The sequence below is a fragment of the Phyllobates terribilis genome, unplaced genomic scaffold (assembly GCF_046119375.1).
Source record: "Phyllobates terribilis strain yellow unplaced genomic scaffold, ASM4611937v1 Scaffold_2__4_contigs__length_985480577, whole genome shotgun sequence".
NCBI classification, from domain to species: domain Eukaryota; kingdom Metazoa; phylum Chordata; class Amphibia; order Anura; family Dendrobatidae; genus Phyllobates; species Phyllobates terribilis.
Genome location: NW_027362762.1, coordinates 8,535,038 through 8,558,906, shown reverse-complemented (window position 1 = coordinate 8,558,906; position 23,869 = coordinate 8,535,038). Strand labels below are relative to the sequence as shown.

Below are 23,869 nucleotides of genomic sequence, written 5' to 3'. Positions count from 1 at the left end.
TCAGTCCCTGGTGTCCAGTGGCTTGGTGTCTCAACCCCTGGTGTCCAGTAGTTTAGTGTCTCAGTCCCTGGTGTCCTGTGGTTTAGTGTCTCGCTCCCTGGTGTCCAGTGGTTTAGTGTCTCAGTCCCTGGTGTCCAGTGGTTTAGTGTCTCAGTCCCTGGTGTCCAGTAGTTTAGTGTCTCAGTCCCTGGTGTCCTGTGGTTTAGTGTCTCGCTCCCTGGTGTCCAGTGGTTTAGTGTCTCAGTCCCTGGTGTCCAGTGGTTTAGTGTCTCAATCTCTGGTGTCCAGTGGTTCAGTGTCTCAGTCCCTGGTGTCCAGTGGTTTAGTGTCTCAGTCCCTGGTGTTCAGTGTTTTGTGTCTCAGTCCCTGGTGTCCAGTGGTTTTGTGTCTTAGTCCCTGGTGTCCAGTGGTTTAGTGTCTCAGTCCCTGGTGTCCAGTGGTTTGGTGTCTCAACCCCTGGTGTCCAGTAGTTTAGTGTCTCAGTCCCTGGTGTCCTGTGGTTTAGTGTCTCGCTCCCTGGTGTCCAGTGGTTTAGTGTCTCAGTCCCTGGTGTCCAGTGGTTTGGTGTCTCAACCCCTGGTGTCCAGTAGTTTAGTGTCTCAGTCCCTGGTGTCCTGTGGTTTAGTGTCTCGCTCCCTGGTGTCCAGTGGTTTTGTGTCTCAGTCCCTGGTGTCCAGTGGTTTAGTGTCTCAATCTCTGGTGTCCAGTGGTTCAGTGTCTCAGTCCCTGGTGTCCAGTGGTTTAGTGTCTCAGTCCCTGGTGTTCAGTGTTTTGTGTCTCAGTCCCTGGTGTCCAGTGGTTTTGTGTCTTAGTCCCTGGTGTCCAGTGGTTTAGTGTCTCAGTCCCTGGTGTTCAGTGGTTTTGTGTCTCAGTCCCTGGTGTTCAGTGGTTTTGTGTCTTAGTCCCTGGTGTCCAGTGGTTTTGTGTCTCAGTCCTTGGTGTCCAGTGGTTTACTGTCTCAGTCCCTGGTGTTCAGTGGTTGAGTGTCTCAGTCCCTGGTGTCCAGTGGTTTAGTGTCTCAGTCCCTGGTGTATAGTGGTTTAGTGTCTCAGCCCTTGGGTCCTATGGTTTAGTGTCTTAGTCCCTGGTGTTCAGTGGTTTAGTGTCTCAGTCCTTGGTGTCCAGTGGTTTAGTGTCTCAGTCCCTGGTGTCCAATGGTTTTGTGTCTCAGTCCCTGGTGTCCAGTGGTTTTGTGTCTTAGTCCCTGGTGTCCTGTGATTTAGTGTCTCAGTCCCTGGTGTCCTGTGGTTTAGTGTCTCAGTCCCTGGTGTTCAGTGGTTTAGTGTCTCAGTCCCTGGTGTACAGTGGTTTAGTGTCTCAGCCCTCGGGTCCAATGATTTAGTGTCTTAGTCCCTTGTATACAGTGGTTTAGTGTCTCAGTCCCTGGTGTCCAGTGGTTTAGTTTCACAGTCACTGGTGTCCAGTGGTTTAGTGTCTCAGTCCCTGGTGTCCAGTGTTTTTGTTTCTTGGTCCCTGGTGTCCAGTGGTTTTGTGTCTCAGTCCCTGGTGTCCAGTGGTTTAGTGCCTCCTTAGCTTTATTGATCTTTCACTGTCTGATTTCCTTGCCTGCCACCTCATGTTACAAGTGAACTATAAATCAAGCTAAATAGGCTGGTGCTAGGTGGGGAAGCAGCCTTGCAGGCAGAGGTTTGGGAAGTGCTCTGACACACTCGGAGCACTTAACTCCTCATTTGTATATGAACTAAAATGCTGATTTCTCAGGAATGCAGCAACAGATAGAAGATGTAAAGGTGTCAATGGATTTAGCTTTCAGAGACCTACATCCATCCCCAAGTGTATGGCTTGAGGGGGTGGTGGTTAATGACAGATTTTCTTTAAATGCTTATTATAATTGCACCCTTGCAGTGCTGGATGTCTCTTGTGAATGCTGGTGTTCGACATCTCTCAGTCACAGATTTGATCCAGGTAGTCATAATCTGCAGTAGAGTTATGGTAGGGAGAGGTTTTGGCAGTTTTGCACCATTGGTCAGGTAGCTGCACCTGATCCTGCAGCCTCTATGGTCACCTGACCTAGACCCTGAATAGAGCCGACCACAGTGCCCCCATAGTAGGGTTGACCACAGCAACCCTATAATAGATCCAACCACAGTGCCCCTATAATAGAGCCGACCACATTGCCCGTATAATAGAGCCAACCACAGTGCCCCTATAATAGAGCCGACCTCAGTGCCCCTATAATAGATCCGACCACAGTGCCACTATAATAGAGCCGACCACATTGCCCGTATAATAGAGCCAACCACGGTGCCCCTATAATAGAGCTGACCACAGTGCCCCTATAATAGATCCGACCACAGTGCCCCTATAATACAGCTGACCACAGTGCCCCTATAATAGAGCCGACCTCAGTGCCCCTATAATAGATCCGACCACAGTGCCCCTATAATAGAGCCGACCACATTGCCCGTATAATAGAGCCAACCACGGTGCCCCTATAATAGAGCTGACCACAGTGCCACTATAATAGAGCCGACCACAGTGCCCCTATAATAGATCCGACCACAGTGCCCCTATAATAGAGCTGACCACAGTGCCCCTATAATAGAGCCGACCACAGTGCCCCAATAATAGAGCCGACCACAGTGCCCCTATAATAGAGCCGACCACAGTGCCCCTATAATAGAGTCGACCACAGTGCCCCTATAATAGAGCCGACCGCAGTGCCCCAATAATAGAGCCGACCACAGTGCCCCTATAATAGAGCCGACCACAGTGCCCCTATAATAGAGCCGACCACAGTGCCCCTATAATAGAGTCGACCACAGTGCCCCTATAACAGAGCCGACCACAGTGCCCCTATAACAGAGCCGACCACAGTGCCCCTATAACAGAGCCGACCACAGTGCCCCTATAATAGATCCGACCACAGTGCCCCTATAATAGAGCCGACCACAGTGCCCCTATAATAGATCCTACCACAGTGCCCCTATAACAGAGCCGAACACAGTGCCCCTATAATAGAGCCGACCACAGTGCCCCTATAATAGAGCCGACCACAGTGCCCCTATAATAGAGCCGACCACAGTGCCCCTATAACAGAGCCGACCACAGTGCCCCTATAATAGAGCCGACCACAGTGCCCCTATAATAGAGCCGACCACAGTGCCCCTATAATAGAGCCGACCACAGTGCCCCTATAATAGAGCCGACCACAGTGCCCCTATAATAGATCCGACCACAGTGCCCCTATAACAGATCCTACCACAGTGCCCCTATAATAGAGCCGAACACAGTGCCCCTATAACAGAGCCGACAACAGTGCCCCTATAATAGAGCTGACCAAAGTGCCCCTATAACAGAGCCGACCACAGTGCCACGATAACAGAGCCGACCATAGTGCCCCTATAATAGAGCCGACCACAGTGCCCCTATAATAGATCTGACCACAGTGCCCTTATAATAGATCCGACCACAGTGCCCCTATAATAGAGCCGACCACAGTGCCCCTATAATAGAGCCGACCACAGTGCCCCTATAATAGATCCGACCACAGTGCCCTTATAATAGATCCGACCACAGTGCCCCTATAACAGAGCCGACCACAGTGCCCCTATAATAGAGCCGACCACAGTGCCCCTATAACAGAGCCGACCACAGTGCCCCTATAATAGAGCCTACCACAGTGCCCCTATAGTAGAGCCGACCACAGCGCCCCTATAACAGAGCCGACCACAGTGCCCGTATAACAGAGCCGACCACAGTGCCCCTATAATAGAGCCGACCACAGTGCCCCTATAATAGAGCCGACCACAGTGCCCCTATAATAGAGCCGAACACAGTGCCCCTATAACAGAGCCGACAACAGTGCCCCTATAATAGAGCTGACCAAAGTGCCCCTATAACAGAGCCGACCACAGTGCCCCTATAATAGAGCCGACCACAGTGCCCCTATAATAGAGCCGACCACAGTGCCCCTATAATAGAGCCGACCACAGTGCCCCTATAACAGAGCCGACCACAGTGCCCCTATAATAGATCCGACCACAGTGCCACGATAATAGAACCGACCACAGTGCCCCTATAACAGAGCCGACCACAGTGCCCCTATAATAGAGCCGACCACAGTGCCCCTATAACAGAGCCGTCCACAGTGCCCCTATAATAGAGCCGACCACAGTGCCCCTATAACAGAGCCGACCACAGTGCCCCTATAATAGAGCCGACCACAGTGCCCCTATAATAGAGCCGACCACAGTGCCCCTATAATAGAGCCGACCACAGTGCCCCTATAATAGAGCCGACCACAGTGCCCCTATAATAGAGCCGACCACAGTGCCCCTATAATAGAGTCGACCACAGTGCCCCTATAACAGAGCCGACCACAGTGCCCCTATAATAGATCCGACCACCGTGCCCCTATAATAGATCCGACCACAGTGCCCCTATAATAGAGCCGACCACAGTGCCCCTATAATAGAGTCGATCACAGTGCCCCTATAACAGAGCCGACCACAGTGCCCCTATAATAGATCCGACTACAGTGCCCCTATAATAGAGCCGACCACAGTGCTCCTATAACAGAGCCGACCACAGTGTCCCTATAACAGAGCCGACCACAGTGCCCCTATAATAAAGCTGACCACAGTGCCCCTATAACAGAGCCGACCACAGTGCCCCTATAATAGATCCGACCACAGTGCCCCTATAATAGAGCCGACCACAGTGCCCCTATAATAGAGCCGACCACAGTGCCCCTATAATAGATCCGACAACAGTGCCCCTATAATAGATCCGACCACAGTGCCCCTATAATAGATCCGACCACAGTGCCCCTATAATAGAGCCGACCACAGTGCCCCTATAATAGAGCCGACCACAATGCCCCTATAACAGAGCCGACCACAGTGCCCCTATAACAGAGCCGACCACAGTGCCCCTATAATAGATCCGACCACAGTGCCCCTATAATAGATCCGACCACAGTGCCCCTATAATAGAGCCGACCACAGTGCCACTATAATAGAGTCTACCACAGTGCCCCTATAACAGAGCCGACCACAGTGCCCCTATAACAGAGCCGACCACAGTGCCCCTATAATAGATCCGACCACAGTGCCCCTATAAAAGAGCTGACCACAGTGCCCCTATAATAGAGCTGACCACAGTGCCCCTATAACAGAGCCGACCACAGTGCCCCTATAATAGATCCGACCACAGTGCCCCTATAATAGGTCCGACCACAGTGCCCCTATAATAGAGCCCACCACAGTGCCCCTATAATAGATTTGACCACAGTGCCCCCAATGCAGAGCCGACCACAGTGCCCCTATAATAGAGCCGACCACAGTGCCCCTATAACAGAGCCGACCACAGTGCCCCTATAATAGATTCGACCAAGTGCCCCTATAACAGAGCCGACCACAGTGTCCCTATAATAGATTTGACCACAGTGCCCCTATAACAGAGCCGACCACAGTGCCCCTATAATAGAGCCGAACACAGTGCCCCTATAATAGAGCCCACCACAGTGCCCCTATAACAGAGCCCACCACAGTGCCCCTATAATAGATCCGACCACAGTGCCCCTATAACAGAGCTGACCACAGTGCCCCTATAATAGATCCGACCACAGTGCCCCTATAATTGAGCTGACCACAGTGCCCCTATAATAGAGCCGACCATAGCGCACCCATATTAGAGCCGACCACAGTGCCCCTATAACAGAGCCGACCACAGTGCCCCTATAATAGAGCCGACCACAGTGCCCCTATAATAGAGCCGACCACAGTGCCCCTATAATAGAGCCGACCACAGTGCCCCTATAATAGAGCCGACCATAGTGCCCCTATAATAGAGCCGACCACAGTGCCCCTATAACAGAGCCGAACACAGTGCCACCTATAATAGAGCTGACCACATTACCCGTATAATAGAGCCGACCACAGTGTCCCTATAATAGAGCCGACCACAGTGCCCCTATAATAGAGCTGACCACCGTACCCCTATAATAGAGCTGACCACAGTGCCCCATAACAGAGCCGACCACAGTGCCCGTATAATAGATTTGACCACAGTGCCCCTATAACAGAGCCGACCACAGTGCCCCTATAATAGATTTGACCACAGTGCCCCTATAACAGAGCCCACCACAGTGCCCCTATAATAGAGCCGACCACAGTGCCCCTATAACAGAGCCGACCACAGTGCCCCTATAACAGAGCCAACCACAGTGCCCCTATAATAGAGCCGACCATAGCGCACCCATATTAGAGCCGACCACAGTGCCCCTATAACAGAGCCGACCACAGTGCCCCTATAATAGCGCCGAACACAGTGCCCCTATAACAGAGCCGACAACAGTGCCCCTATAATAGAGCCGACCACAGTGCCCCTATAACAGAGCCGACCAAAGTGCCCCTATAGTAGAGCCGACCACAGTGCCCCTATAACAGAGCCGACCACAGTGCCCCTATAACAGAGCCGACCACAGTGCCCCTATAATAGAGCCGACCACAGTGCCCCTATAATAGAGCCGACCACAGTGCCCCTATAATAGAGCCGAACACAGTGCCCCTATAACAGAGCCGACAACAGTGCCCCTATAATAGAGCTGACCAAAGTGCCCCTATAACAGAGCCGACCACAGTGCCACGATAATAGAACCGACCACAGTGCCCCTATAACAGAGCCGACCACAGTGCCCCTATAATAGAGCCGACCACAGTGCTCCTATAACAGAGCCGACCACAGTGCCCCTATAATAGAGCCTACCACAGTGCCCCTATAGTAGAGCCGACCACAGTGCCCCTATAACAGAGCCGACCACAGTGCCCCTATAACAGAGCCGACCACAGTGCCCCTATAACAGAGCCAACCACAGTGCCCCTATAATAGAGCCGACCACAGTGCCCGTATAATAGAGCCGACCACAGTGCCCCTATAACAGAGCCGACCACAGTGCCCCTATAACAGAGCCGACCACAGTGCCCCTATAATAGAGCTGACCACAGTGCCATGAAAATAGAGCCGGCCACAGTGCCCCTATAATAGAGCCGACCACAGTGCCCCTATAATAAAGCCGACCACAGTGCCCCTATAATAGAGCCGACCACAGTGCCCCTATAACAGAGTCGACCACATTGCCCCTATAATAGATCCGACAACAGTGCCCCTATAATAGAGCTGACCACAGTGCCCCTATAATAGATCCGACAACAGTGCCCCTATAATAGAGCTGACCACAGTGCCCCTATAATAGATCCGACCACAGTGCCCCTATAATAGATCCGACCACAGTGCCCCTATAATAGAGCCGACCACAGTGCCCCTATAATAGAGCCGACCACAGTGCCCCTATAACAGAGCCGACCACAGTGCCCCTATAACAGAGCCGACCACAGTGCCCCTATAATAGATCCGACCACAGTGCCCCTATAGTAGATCCGACCACAGTGCCCGTATAATAGAGCCGACCACAGTGCTCCTATAATAGAGTCGACCACAGTGCCCCTATAACAGAGCCGACCACAGTGCCCCTATAACAGAGCCGACCACAGTTCCCCTATAATAGATCCGACCACAGTGCCCCTATAATAGAGCCGACCACAGTGCCCCTATAATAGAGTCGACCACAGTGCCCCTATAACAGAGCCGAACACAGTGCCCCTGTAACAGAGCCGACCACAGTGCCCCTGTAATAGATCCGACCACAGTGCCCCTATAACAGAGCCGACCACAGTGCCCCTATAATAGATCCGACCACTGTGCCCCTATAACAGAGCCGACCACAGTGCCCCTATAATAGAGCCGACCATAGCGCACCCATATTAGAGCCGACCACAGTGCCCCTATAACAGAGCCGACCACAGTGCCCCTATAATAGAGCCGACCACAGTGCCCCTATAATAGAGCCGACCATAGTGCCCCTATAATAGAGCCGACCACAGTGCCCCTATAATAGAGCCGACCACAGTGCCCCTATAATAGAGCCGACCATAGTGCCCCTATAATAGAGCCGACCACAGTGCACCTATAACAGAGCCCAACACAGTGCCACCTATAATAGAGCCGACCACATTGCCCGTATAATAGAGCCGACCACAGTGCCCCTATAATAGAGCCGACCACAGTGCCCCTATAATAGAGCCGACCACAGTGCCCCTATAATAGAGCTGACCACCGTGCCCCTATAATAGAGCTGACCACAGTGCCCAATAACAGAGCCGACTACAGTGCCCCTATACTAGAGCCGACCACAGTGCCCCTATAATAGAGTCGACCACAGTGCCCCTATAATAGAGTCGACCACAGTGCCCCTATAATAGAGTCGACCACAGTGCCCCTATAATAGAGTCGACCACAGTGCCCCTATAATAGAGTCGACCACAGTGCCCCTATAATAGAGCCGACCACAGTGCCCCTATAAAAGAGCCTACCACAGTGCCCCTATAATAGAGCCGACCACAGCGCCACCTATAATAGAGCCGACCACAGTGCCCCTATAACAGAGCCGACCACAGTGCCCCTATAATAGAGTCGACCACAGTGCCCCTATAACAGAGCCGACCACAGTGCCCCTATAATAGAGCCGACCACAGTGCCCCTATAATAGAGCCGACCACAGTGCCCCTATAATAGAGTCGACCACAGTGCCCCTATAATAGAGTCGACCACAGTGCCCCTATAACAGAGCCGACCACAGTGCCCCTATAATAGAGCCGACCACAGTGCCCCTATAATAGATCCGACCACAGTACCCCCATAACAGAGCCGACCACAGTGCCCGTATAATAGAGCCGACCACAGTGCCCCTATAACAGAGCCGACCACAGTGCCCCTATAACAGAGCCGATCACAGTGCCCCTATAACAGAGCTGACCACAGTGCCATGAAAATAGAGCCGACCACAGTGCCCCTATAATAGAGCCGACCACAGTGCCCCTATAATAGAGCCGACCACAGTGCCCCTTTAATAGATCCGACAACAGTGCCCCTATAATAGAGCTGACCACAGTGCCCCTATAATAAATCCGACCACAGTGCCCCTATAATAGAGCCGACCACAGTGCCCCTATAATAGAGCCGACCACAGTGCCCCTATAACAGAGCCGACCACAGTGCCCCTATAATAGATCCGACCACAGTGCCCCTATAACAGAGCCGACCACAGAGCCGACCACAGTGCCCCTATAATAGATCCGACCACAGTGCCCCTATAACAGAGCCGACCACAGTGCCCCTATAATAGATCCGACCACAGTGCCCCTATAACAGAGCCGACCACAGTGCCCCTATAACAGAGCCGACCACAGTGCCCCTATAATAGATCCGACCACAGTGCCCCTATAACAGAGCCGACCACAGTGCCCCTATAATAGATCCGACCACAGTGCCCCTATAATAGATCCGACCACAGTGCCCCTATAATAGAGCCGACCACAGTGCCCCTATAACAGAGCCGACCACAGTTCCCCTATAACAGAGCCGACCACAGTGCCCCTATAATAGATCTGACCACAGTGCCCCTATAATAGATCCGACCACAGTGCCCCTATAATAGAGCCGACCACAGTGCCCCTCTAATAGAGCCGACCATAGTGCCCCTATAATAGAGCCGACCACAGTGCCCCTATAACAGAGCCGACCACAGTGCCCCTATAACAGAGCCGACCACAGTGCCCCTATAACAGAGCCGACCACAGTGCCCCTATAATAGAGCCGACCACAGTGCCCCTATAATAGAGCTGACCACATTGCCCCTATAACAGAGCCGACCACAGTGCCCCTATAATAGATCCGACCACAGTGCCCCTATAACAGAGCCGACCACAGTGCCCCTATAATAGATTTGACCACAGTGCCCCTATTATAGAGCCGACCACAGTGCCCCTATAATAGATCCGACCACAGTGCCCCTATAACAGAGCCGACCACAGTGCCCCTATAATAGAGCCGACCATAGCGCACCCATATTAGAGCCGACCACAGTGCCCCTATAACAGAGCCAACCACAGTGCCCCTATAATAGAGCCGACCACAGTGCCCCTATAATAGAGCCAACCACAGTGCCCCTATAATAGAGCCGACCATAGTGCCCCTATAATAGAGCCGACCACAGTGCCCCTATAATAGAGCCGACCACAGTGCCCCTCTAATAGAGCCGACCATAGTGCCCCTATAATAGAGCCGACCACAGTGCCCCTATAACAGAGCCGAACACAGTGCCACCTATAATAGAACTGACCACAGTGCCCCTATAATAGAGCCGACCACAGTGCCCCTATAATAGATCCGACAACAGTGCCCCTATAATAGAGCTGACCACAGTGCCCCTATAATAGATCCGACCACAGTGCCCCTATGATAGAGCCGACCACAGTGGCCCTATAATAGAGCCGACCACAGTGCCCCTATAACAGAGCCGACCACAGTGCCCCTATAACAGAGCCGACCACAGTGCCCCTATAATAGATCCGACCCCAGTGCCCCTATAATAGAGCTGACCACCGTGCCCCTATAATAGAGCTGACCACAGTGCCCCATAAGAGAGCCGACCACAGTGCCCCTATAATAGAGCCGACCACAGTGCCCCTATAATAGAGCCGACCACAGTGCCCCTATAATAGAGCCGACCACAGTGCCCCTATAACAGAGCCGACCACAGTGCCCGAATAATAGATCCGACCACAGTGCCCCTATAACAGAGCCGACCACAGTGCCCCTATAACAGAGCCGACCACAGTGCCCCTATAATAGAGCTGACCACAGTGCCCCTATAATAGATCCGACCACAGTGCCCCTATAACAGAGCCGACCACAGTGCCCCTATAACTGAGCCGACCACAGTGCCCCTATAACAGAGCCGACCACAGTGCCCCTATAATAGAGCCGACCACAGTGCCCCTATAATAGATCCGACCACAGTGCCCCTATAATAGATCCGACCACAGTGCCCCTATAATAGAGCCGACCACAGTGCCCCTATAATAGAGCCGACCACAGTGCCCCTATAATAGAGTCGACCACAGTGCCCCTATAATAGAGCCGACCACAGTGCCCCTATAATAGATCCGACCACAGTGCTCCTATAATAGAGCCGACCACAGTGCCCCTATAATAGATCCGACCACAGTGCCCCTATAATAGAGCCGACCACAGTGCCCCTATAATAGATACGACCACAGTGCCCCTATAATAGATCCGGCCACAGTGCCCCTATAATAGATCCGACCACAGTGCCCCTATAACAGAGCCGACCACAGTGCCCCTATAATAGAGCCGACCACAGTGCCCCTATAATAGATCCGACCACAGTGCCCCTATAATAGATCCGACCACAGTGCCCCTATAATAGAGGCGACCACAGTGCCCCTATAATAGAGCCGACCACAGTGCCCCTATAATAGTCGACCACAGTGCCCCTATAACAGAGCCTACCAGTGCCCCTATAATAGATCCGACCACAGTGCCCCTATAATAGAGCTGACCACAGTGCCCCTATAATAGAGCCAACCACAGTGCCCCTATAATAGAGCCAACCACAGTGCCCCTATAATAGATCCGACCACAGTGCCCCTATAATAGAGCTGAACACAGTGCCCCTATAATAGAGCTGACCACAGTGCCCCTATAACAGAGCCGACCACAGTGCCCCTATAATAGAGCCGACCACAGTGCCCCTATAATAGATCCGACCACAGTGCCCCTATAATAGAGCTGAACACAGTGCCCCTATAATAGAGCCGACCACAATGCCCCTATAACAGAGCCGACCACAGTGCCCCTATAATAGATCCGACCACAGTGCCCCTATAATAGATCCGACCACAGTGCCCCTATAATAGATCCGACCACAGTGCCCCTATAATAGAGCCGACCACAGTGCCCCTATAATAGATCTGACCACAGTGCCCCTATAATAGATCTGACCACAGTGCCCCTATAATAGATCCGACCACAGTGCCCCTATAATAGATCCGACCACAGTGCCCCTATAATAGATTCGACCACAGTGCCCCTATAATAGAGCCGAGCACAGTGCCCCTATAATAGATCCGAGCACAGTGCCCCTATAATAGATCCGACCACAGTGCCCCTATAACAGAGCCGACCACAGTGCCCCTATAATAGAGCCGACCACAGTGCCCCTATAATAGATACGACCACAGTGCCCCTATAATAGAGCCGACCACAGTGCCCCTATAATAGATTCGACCGCAGTGCCCCTATAACAGAGCCGACCACAGAGCCGACCACAGTGCCCCTATAATAGATCCGACCACAGTGCCCCTATAATAGATCCGACCACAGTGTCCCTATAACAGAGCCGACCACAGTGCCCCTATAATAGAGCCGACCACAGTGCCCCTATAATAGAGCCGACCACAGTGCCCCTATAATAGATTCGACCGCAGTGCCCCTATAACAGAGCCGACCACAGTGCCCCTATAATAGAGCCGACCACAGTGCCCCTATAATAGATACGACCACAGTGCCCCTATAATAGATCCGGCCACAGTGCCCCTATAATAGATCCGACCACAGTGCCCCTATAACAGAGCCGACCACAGTGCCCCTATAATAGAGCCGACCACAGTGCCCCTATAATAGATCCGATCACAGTGCCCCTATAATAGATCCGACCACAGTGCCCCTATAATAGAGCCGACCACGGTGCCCCTATAATAGAGCCGACCACAGTGCCCCTATAATAGAGCCGACCACAGTGCCCCTATAATAGAGTCGACCACAGTGCCCCTATAACAGAGCCTACCAGTGCCCCTATAATAGATCCGACCACAGTGCCCCTATAATAGAGCCGACCACAGTGCCCCTATAATAGAGCCGACCACAGTGCCCCTATAATAGAGCCGACCACAGTGCCCCTATAATAGATCCGACCACAGTGCCCCTATAATAGAGCTGAACACAGTGCCCCTATAATAGAGCCGACCACAGTGCCCCTATAATAGAGCCGACCACAGTGCCCCTATAATAGATCCGACCACAGTGCCCCTATAATAGAGCTGAACACAGTGCCCCTATAATAGAGCCGACCACAGTGCCCCTATAACAGAGCCGACCACAGTGCCCCTATAATAGATCCGACCACAGTGCCTCTATAATAGATCCGACCACAGTGCCCCTATAATAGATCCGACCACAGTGCCCCTATAATAGATCCGACCACAGTGCCCCTATAATAGAGCTGAACACAGTGCCCCTATAATAGAGCCGACCACAGTGCCCCTATAACAGAGCCGACCACAGTGCCCCTATAATAGATCCGACCACAGTGCCCCTATAACAGAGCCGACCACAGTGCCCCTATAACAGAGCCGACCACAGTGCCCCTATAATAGAGCCGACCACAGTGCCCCTATAATAGAGCCGACCACAGTGCCCCTATAACAGAGCCGACCACAGTGCCCCTATAACAGAGCCGACCACAGTGCCCCTATAATAGATCCGACCACAGTGCCCCTATAACAGAGCCGACCACAGAGCCGTCCACAGTGCCCCTATAATAGATCCGACCACAGTGCCCCTATAATAGATCCGACCACAGTGCCCCTATAACAGAGCCGACCACAGTGCCCCTATAATAGATCCGACCACAGTGCCCCTATAACAGAGCCGACCACAGTGCCCCTATAACAGAGCCGACCACAGTGCCCCTATAATAGATCCGACCACAGTGCCCCTATAACAGAGCCGACCACAGTGCCCCTATAATAGATCCGACCACAGTGCCCCTATAATAGATCCGACCACAGTGCCCCTATAATAGAGCCGACCACAGTGCCCCTATAACAGAGCCGACCACAGTTCCCCTATAACAGAGCCGACCACAGTGCCCCTATAATAGAGCCGACCACAGTGCCCCTATAATAGAGCTGACCACAGTGCCCCTATAACAGAGCCGACCACAGTGCCCCTATAACAGAGCCGACCACAGTGCCCCTATAATAGATCCGACCACAGTGCCCCTATAACAGAGCCGACCACAGTGCCCCTATAACAGAGCCGACCACAGTGCCCCTATAATAGATCCGACCACAGTGCCCCTATAACAGAGCCGACCACAGTGCCCCTATAATAGATCCGACCACAGTGCCCCTATAATATATCCGACCACTGTGCCCCTATAATAGAGCCGACCACAGTGCCCCTATAATAGAGTCGACCACAGTGCCCCTATAACAGAGCCGACCACAGTGCCCCTATAACAGAGCCGACCACAGTGCCCCTATAACAGAGCCGACCACAGTGCCCCTATAATAGAGCTGACCACAGTGCCCCTATAATAGAGCTGACCACAGTGCCCCTATAACAGAGCCGACCACAGTGCCCCTATAATAGAACCGACCACAGTGCCCCTATAACAGAGCCGACCACAGTGCCCCTATAATAGATTTGACCACAGTGCCCCTATAATAGAGCCGACCACAGTTCCCCTATAATAGATCCGACCACAGTGCCCCTATAACAGAGCCGACCACAGTGCCCCTATAATAGAGCCGACCATAGCGCACCCATATTAGAGCCGACCACAGTGCCCCTATAACAGAGCCAACCACAGTGCCCCTATAATAGAGCCGACCACAGTGCCCCTATAACAGAGCCGACCACAGTGCCCCTATAATAGATCCGACAACAGTGCCCCTATAATAGAGCTGACCACAGTGCCCCTATAATAGATCCGACCACAGTGCCCCTATAATAGAGCCGACCACAGTGCCCCTATAATAGAGCCGACCACAGTGCCCCTATAACAGAGCCGACCACAGTGCCCCTATAACAGAGCCGACCACAGTGCCCCTATAACAGAGCCGACCACAGTGCCCCTATAACAGAGCCGACCACAGTGCCCCTATAACAGAGCCGACCACAGTGCCCCTATAATAGATCCGACCACAGTGCCCCTATAATAGATCCGACCACAGTGCCCCTATAATAGAGCCGACCACAGTGCCCCTATAATAGAGTCGACCACAGTGCCCCTATAACAGAGCCGACCACAGTGCCCCTATAACAGAGCCGACCACAGTGCCCCTATAACAGAGCCGACCACAGTGCCCCTATAATAGAGCCGACCACAGTGCCCCTATAATAGAGCTGACCACAGTGCCCCTATAACAGAGCCGACCACAGTGCCCCTATAATAGATCCGACCACAGTGCCCCTATAACAGAGCCGACCACAGTGCCCCTATAATAGATTTGACCACAGTGCCCCTATAATAGAGCCGACCACAGTGCCCCTATAATAGATCCGACCACAGTGCCCCTATAACAGAGCCGACCACAGTGCCCCTATAATAGAGCCGACCATAGCGCACCCATATTAGAGCCGACCACAGTGCCCCTATAACAGAGCCGACCACAGTGCCCCTATAATAGAGCCGACCACAGTGCCCCTATAATAGAGCCAACCACAGTGCCCCTATAATAGAGCCGACCATAGTGCCCCTATAATAGAGCCGACCACAGTGCCCCTATAATAGAGCCGACCACAGTGCCCCTCTAATAGAGCCGACCATAGTGCCCCTATAATAGAGCCGACCACAGTGCCCCTATAACAGAGCCGAACACAGTGCCACCTATAATAGAACTGACCACAGTGCCCCTATAATAGAGCCGACCACAGTGCCCCTATAATAGAGCCGACCACAGTGCCCCTATAATAGAGCTGACCACCGTGCCCCTATAATAGAGCTGACCACAGTGCCCCATAACAGAGCCGACCACAGTGCCCCTATAATAGAGCCGACCACAGTGCCCCTATAATAAATTCGACCACAGTGCCCCTATAATAGAGTCGACCACAGGGCCCCTATAATAGAGCTTACCACAGTGCCCCTATAATAGAGCCGACCACAGTGCCCCTATAATAGAGCCGACCACAGTGCCCCTATAACAGAGCCGACCACAGTGCCCCTATAACAGAGCCGACCACAGTGCCCGTATAATAGAGCCGACCACAGTGCCCCTATAACAGAGCCGACCACAGTGCCACAAAAATAGAGCCGACCACAGTGCCCCTATAACAGAGCTGACCACAGTGCCCCTATAACAGAGCCGACCACAGTGCCCCTATATTAGAGCCGACCACAGTGCCCCTATAATAGAGCCGACCACAGTGCCCCTATAATAGATCCGACAACAGTGCCCCTATAATAGAGCTGACCACAGTGCCCCTATAATAGATCCGACCACAGTGCCCCTATGATAGAGCCGACCACAGTGGCCCTATAATAGAGCCGACCACAGTGCCCCTATAACAGAGCCCACCACAGTGCCCCTATAACAGAGCCAACCACAGTGCCCCTATAATAGATCCGACCCCAGTGCCCCTATAATAAAGCTGACCACCGTGCCCCTATAATAGAGCTGACCACAGTGCCCCATAAGAGAGCCGACCACAGTGCCCCTATAATAGAGCCGACCACAGTGCCCCTATAACAGAGCCGACAACAGTGCCCCTATAATAGATCCGACCACAGTGCCCCAATAACAGAGCCGACCACAGTGCCCCTATAATAGAGCCGACCACAGTGCCCCTATAATAGAGCTGACCACAGCGCCCCTATAATAGACCCGACCACAGTGCCCCTATAATAGAGCTGAACACAGTGCCCCTATAATAGAGCCGACCACAGTGCCCCTATAATAGAGCCGACCACAGTGCCCCTATAATAGAGCCGACCACAGTGCCCCTATAATAGAGCCGACCACAGTGCCCCTATAACAGAGCCGACCACAGTGCCCGAATAATAGATCCGACCACAGTGCCCCTATAACAGAGCCGACCACAGTGCCCCTATAACAGAGCCGACCACAGTGCCCCTATAATAGAGCTGACCACAGTGCCCCTATAATAGATCCGACCACAGTGCCCCTATAACAGAGCCGACCACAGTGCCCCTATAACTGAGCCGACCACAGTGCCCCTATAACAGAGCCGACCACAGTGCCCCTATAATAGATCCGACCACAGTGCCCCTATAATAGATCCGACCACAGTGCCCCTATAATAGAGCCGACCACAGTGCCCCTATAATAGATCTGACCACAGTGCCCCTATAATAGATCTGACCACAGTGCCCCTATAATAGATCCGACCACAGTGCACCTATAATAGATCCGACCACAGTGCCCCTATAATAGATTCGACCACAGTGCCCCTATAATAGAGCCGAGCACAGTGCCCCTATAATAGATCCGAGCACAGTGCCCCTATAATAGATCCGACCACAGTGCCCCTATAATAGATTCGACCGCAGTGCCCCTATAACAGAACCGACCACAGTGCCCCTATAATAGAGCCGACCACAGTGCCCCTATAATAGATACGACCACAGTGCCCCTATAATAGATCCGGCCACAGTGCCCCTATAATAGATCCGACCACAGTGCCCCTATAACAGAGCCGACCACAGTGCCCCTATAATAGAGCCGACCACAGTGCCCCTATAATAGATCCGATCACAGTGCCCCTATAATAGATCCGACCACAGTGCCCCTATAATAGAGCCGACCACGGTGCCCCTATAATAGAGCCGACCACAGTGCCCCTATAATAGAGCCGACCACAGTGCCCCTATAATAGAGTCGACCACAGTGCCCCTATAACAGAGCCTACCAGTGCCCCTATAATAGATCCGACCACAGTGCCCCTATAATAGAGCCAACCACAGTGCCCCTATAATAGAGCCGACCACAGTGCCCCTATAATAGATCCGACCACAGTGCCCCTATAATAGAGCTGAACACAGTGCCCCTATAATAGAGCCGACCACAGTGCCCCTATAATAGAGCCGACCACAGTGCCCCTATAATAGATCCGACCACAGTGCCCCTATAATAGAGCTGAACACAGTGCCCCTATAATAGAGCCGACCACAGTGCCCCTATAACAGAGCCGACCACAGTGCCCCTATAATAGATCCGACCACAGTGCCTCTATAATAGAGCTGAACACAGTGCCCCTATAATAGATCCGACCACAGTGCCCCTATAATAGATCCGACCACAGTGCCCCTATAATAGAGCTGAACACAGTGCCCCTATAATAGAGCCGACCACAGTGCCCCTATAACAGAGCCGACCACAGTGCCCCTATAATAGATCCGACCACAGTGCCCCTATAATAGATCCGACCACAGTGCCCCTATAATAGAGCCGACCACAGTGCCCCTATAATAGATCCGACCACAGTGCCCCTATAACAGAGCCGACCACAGTGCCCCTATAACAGAGCCAACCACAGTGCCCCTATAATAGATCCGACCACAGTGCCCCTATAACAGAGCCGACCACAGTGCCCCTATAATAGATCCGACCACAGTGCCCCTATAACAGAGCCGAGCACAGTGCCCCTATAATAGATCCGACCACAGTGCCCCTATAACAGAGCCGACCACAGTGCCCCTATAATAGATCCGACCACAGTGCCCCTATAACAGAGCCGACCACAGTGCCCCTATAATAGATCCGACCACAGTGCCCCTATAACAGAGCTGACCACAGTGCCCCTATAACAGAGCCGACCACAGTGCCCCTATAATAGAGCCGACCACAGTGCCCCTATAATAGATCTGACCACAGTGCCCCTACAATAGAGCCGACCACAGTGCCCCTATAATAGATCTGACCACAGTGACCCTATAATAGATCCGACCACAGTGCCCCTATAATAGAGCCCACCACAGTGCCCCTATAATAGATTCGACCACAGTGCCCCTATAATAGAGCCGACCACAGTGCCCCTTTAATAGATCCGACCACAGTGCCCCTATAATAGAGCCCACCACAGTGCCCCTATAATAGATTCGACCGCAGTGCCCCTATAACAGAGCTGACCACAGTGCCCCTATAGTAGAGCCGACCACAGTGCCCCTATAATATATCTCCACCTTGTAAGTTTTCCTGCTTTGATACATTGTGTGATTGAGAATCTCTGACATTAGTTGTTTTCTCTCCGCACAGCTCACCGTGTATCTGGGGAAGAGGGATTTTGTGGATCACATAGATGTTGTGGACCCTGTAGGTGAGTGCAGAGAGCCCAAATATCAAGCTAATGTCATAAATCAGTATTATAGTGTTATTATTATTATTATTATTACAGGTTTCATTTTAAAACACATAAAAAGACAGTTAAGTGATTAAATTCTATTACCAGCAGCCTCCCTAGGAAGAACTGATTGCATAATGTGGTAATATAGCGTACACCATGTAGATTGCAAGGAGTTCCCCCTAGTGGTGGTTGCAGACAGAATCTTATCATGTTTCTCTGTATACAGGGAGCTCCCCCTAGTGGTGGCTGCAGACAGAATCTTATCATGTATCTCTGTATACAGGGAGCTCCCCCTAGTGGTGGCTGCAGACAGAATCTTATCATGTATCTCTGTATAGAGGGAGCTCCTCCTAGTGGTGGCTGCAGACAGGATCTTATCATGTATCTCTATATACAGGGAGCTCCCCCTAGTGGTGGCTGCAGACAGAATCTTATACTGTATCTCTTTATACAGGGAGCTCCCTCTAGTGGTGGCTGCAGACAGGACCTTATCATGTATCTCTGTATACAGGGAGCTCCCTCTAGTGGTGGATGCAGACAGGACCTTATCATGTATCTCTGTATACAGGGAGCTTCCCCTAGTGGTGGATGCAGACAGAATCGTATCATATATCTCTGTATACAGGGAGCTCCCCCTAGTGGTGGATGCAGATAGAATCTTATCATGTATCTCTGTATACAGGGAGCTCCCTCTAGTGGTGGCTGCAGACAGAATCTTATCATCTATCTCTGTATACAGGGAGCTCCCCCTAGTGGTGGATGCAGATAGAATCTTATCATGTATCTCTGTATACAGGGAGCTCCCCCTAGTGGTGGCTGCAGACAGAATCTTATCATGTATCTCTGTATACAGGGAGCTCCCCCTAGTGGTGGCTGCAGACAGAATCTTATCATGTATCTCTGTATACAGGGAGCTCCCCCTAGTGGTGGCTGCAGACAGTATCTTATCATGTATCTCTGTATACAGGGAGCTCCCCCTAGTGGTGGCTGCAGACAGGATCTTATCATGTATCTCTGTATACAGGGAGCTCCCGCTAGTGGTGGCTGCAGACAGAATCTTATCATGTATCTCTGTATACAGGGAGCTCCCCCTAGTGGTGGCTGCTGATAGAATCTTATCATGTATCTCTGTATACAGGGAGCTCCCCCTAGTGGTGGCTGCAGACAGAATCTTATCATGTATCTCTGTATACAGGGAACTCCCCCTAGTGGTGGCTGCAGACAGGATCTTATCATGTATCTCTGTATACAGGGAGCTCCCCCTAGTGGTGGCTGCAGACAGAATCTTATCATGTATCTCTGTATACATGAAGCTCCCCTAGTGGTGGCTACAAATAGAATCTTGTCATGTATCTCTGTATACAGGGAGCTCCCCCTAGTGGTGGATACAGATAGAATCTTGTCATGTATCTGTATGGAGGGAGGACTTTCTGGCAACGACTGATCCTATATAAAGGGCCATACATGTGCAGTATACTCATAGCTCTGCTGCATGTCTTGGAACTACCTATTGTTCTCAATTATCGGCCATACAATGGAGGTGGCTCCAATCTATTACTCTCTGTTATCAGCCATTACTGGGGGGGGGGGTGACTGTAGGACAGGAGACTACAATCTATTGCTCCCTGTTATCAGCCATTAGTTTGGGAAGAAGCTGTGGGCCAGATGAGCATAATAATCTCTTACTCTTTTTCAGTCTGAGGATTTATTAATATAGTTCAGTTGCGATTGTGTGATACTAATAAACCCTTGTATCTGTTTAGTCATTTGTTGGATTCTCTTGTTTTCCCAGTGTCTAGAGCTGTGATTATACATCTTATTATACTTTTGTATTTTTCTAGATGGAGTTGTGTTGGTGGATCCTGAATATCTGAAGGAAAGGAAAGGTAATGTCTATCATCTGATGGCTGAAGGTTTATTTTCAATAGTAAATAAAAATCCCAAGATGGAGTGACATAGGAGTTATCTAAATATAATGAAAGTTCCTTATGAGGTTCCTCGGGGGCGGGGCGACTCTTAGGAAGATTTATTTTATTTCACCTTATATCGACTCCAGTTGTAAAAAAAAAAATAAACGGCCCCCGACCTCCACATGGGACTGACGTTCCTCTGACATTTCTATCATTTCTGATATACTCACTCGTTGTGCAGAAGTAACAGAATATTTTCATCACATACTTAGAACATTTGAGGGGTCTTTCCTCTGATTATGAGTGTCAGTACCCCGGAGCACCAGCTGTGCTGGGACCTCTAACACTTTCCCTGCTGTACAATTTTGTGATCCCAGTTGGGTGGATAAATCCTACAAAGTAGAAGGGGTTCATGGATCCCCTCCTAAGACTTTAAGGGCCCCAAAAAGTGAACCTAACCTCTCAGCCCATCCCAGCTCCAAAAGGAAATAATCACCATGTAGGTCTGGATTTATCTCTACTGAATTCGTAGTTGTTTTTTGTTAAGAATTGAAATTTTATCAACATTTTTCACCTGCAAGAAATTAAAGGATAAAGAAAGGAGAACATGTGAGGATTGCGGCAGTAAAAACATTATTTTATTAAATGCAAATTACATGATAAGACATATCAGAAAACTTCATAGAAATAGGATGGGAGGCATAAAGTGCAGGATGCCTAGCAGACCAGGGACACAACATAAACCATGGTTTCAGAGATGTATGGCAATGTTTATATGTCAGTGAGGGTGTTGTTAGTGCAGCATTGCTAACAGGAAAGGTTCCCTGTGGCTGGGAAGGTCCAAATGGGCCAGGACATGTGGACAAATCACTTCCCTATTATGCTGCTCCCAGCGCTGCCACTCACCAAAGTGATTGAAGATGTAGAGCCCTCTGATCCAAAGAAATCCCTGGTGTGCAAGTGGTGATGGAACAGACGCGCCTCGACGCGCGTTTCGTCTGCCTTCTTCAGGAGACGCGTGTGCTAGGGTGCCACCAGGACCTTCTTAATATACGCCCCTAAATAAGCATGTGACCGCAATAATGAAAACCTATTGGAGGTTTGGCGGCGCGTGCGTCCGGAGCCACGCCCCCCACCGCGCGAGCCCCGGCCGTCAAGCCCACCACACGTGCGCCGGCCAATGCGTCAGTGACACATCGCAGGAGCGCACCGGTAGCATGGAGACAGCCGGGCCCGGGCACGAGGAGACGGAGGACCGCGACGCACGCGCACACCCCCTTCAGGATGATTGACTATGGCAACGAAAACGCGCTGCCCCGAGTCACATGCAGAGGAGAAGGTAACTACTCCGGAGGGGAGGAGGAACAAAAGGAGGAAAGGACCTACCTATATATGGGGGACGCACCAACCAAGTGAATATGCAGTAATAAATAGATATATACATGCAGTAGTATAAACATATGCATAGTGCAAATGTGTCCCAAGAAAAACATGTAATAAGGAACCCCCACATCCTCAAAAAATACATATGCATATTGGACAAGAAAAATACATATAAATAAATATTGCAATAGTGTTATTCCAATAAACTAGAGAATAAGTGATGTCCAATTCGACTCGTACAAGTCCGAAGAATAGAGGAAGGGAGGCATCACTCCAACGTCCTCCGAGGTAGTCAGAGAGAATCCCATAGTACAACCCCGGGCTACGGTCAGGCACTAACGAGCTTGTCAAAAGGTTGGCACTGATTAAGAAATGTGAATAAACAGAAATAAAAATTAAAAACCAAAATAAAACCAACAAGCTGACAATAAAATCACACCACGTAAGGGCCAAGTTTGGGCAGAGGAGAGCAACAAAGTAACAACCCACCCCTATAGGAAAGACAAGAATCCCAGATTCTCATTTAGGCCACGCGGGGCCATGGTGTCAAGGATGGTAATCCATCTAGTGTCCTTTTGAGCCAAGAGTTGCTTGGCATTTCCTCCCCGGGAGCCAAAATGCACCACGTCTATACCACGTATTTTTAAAGTGCGCGGATCACAATTGTGTACCGCACGGAAGTGACGTGGTAATGTTTTGAGCTCCCCAGGATCGGTCACTGACCTGGCCGCACCAATGTCCCGTACATGTTCTCGCACTCTAACTCTCAACTCCCTCGTAGTGAGTCCAACATAAATCTTTCGACAACCACATGTGGCATAATATACCACATGGGTGGAGCTGCACGAGATAAATTTAGAGATCTTGAAGGTGCGGGAACCATCCGATGAAATAAAGGAAGTGCAGCGAAGGACATTGGCGCAAGCCAGGCAGTGCCCACAGGAGAAGGAGCCCACCCTGGGTTGGATGGTGGAGGGATGTAATGGCTAGAAACAAGAAGATCCCTTAGGTTATTCGCACGTCTTGCTGTCATAAGTGGATAATCACCAACGTAATCCCTTAGGGAAAGCTCCGTGCTGAGAATATTCCAGTGTCGCGAGAGGATCCGCTTCATAGTAACCCCGCTCATGGTTAAAAGTGGAGATGAAGCGGGTTCTCTTATGAATCTGTGGTCGCTGCCCACGAGCAGGGTACAGCAAAAGACTACGGGGTGTCCTGCGTGCCCTTATTAAGGGGTGTATATTAAGAAGGTCCTGGTGGCACCCTAGCACACGCGTCTCCTGAAGAAGGCAGACGAAACGCGCGTCGAGGCGCGTCTGTTCCATCACCACTTGCACACCAGGGATTTCTTTGGATCAGAGGGCTCTACATCTTCTATCACTTTGGTGAGTGGCAGCGCTGGGAGCAGCATAATAGGGAAGTGATTTGTCCACATGTCCTGGCCCATTTGGACCTTCCCAGCCACAGGGAACCTTTCCTGTTACCGATGCTGCACTAACAACACCCTCACTGACATATAAACATTGCCATACATCTCT

General features: G+C 51.1%; 1 protein-coding gene across 5 annotated transcripts in view; it reads left to right on the top strand.

The window, feature by feature from the left end:
• Positions 1 to 23,869, top strand: part of LOC141188623 (beta-arrestin-1) — a 500,689-nt gene that overhangs the window by 370,115 nt on the left and 106,705 nt on the right. For all 5 annotated transcript variants that reach the window (XR_012262721.1, XM_073661075.1, XM_073661077.1 and 2 more), the window contains 2 exons: positions 18,951 to 19,011; positions 20,880 to 20,924. Coding sequence is in view for 4 of the 5 variants with exons in the window: in XM_073661075.1 (XP_073517176.1) it covers positions 18,951 to 19,011; positions 20,880 to 20,924 (106 nt within the window). In the remaining variant the exon portion in view is untranslated. The remainder of the gene's footprint in view (positions 1 to 18,950; positions 19,012 to 20,879; positions 20,925 to 23,869) is intronic.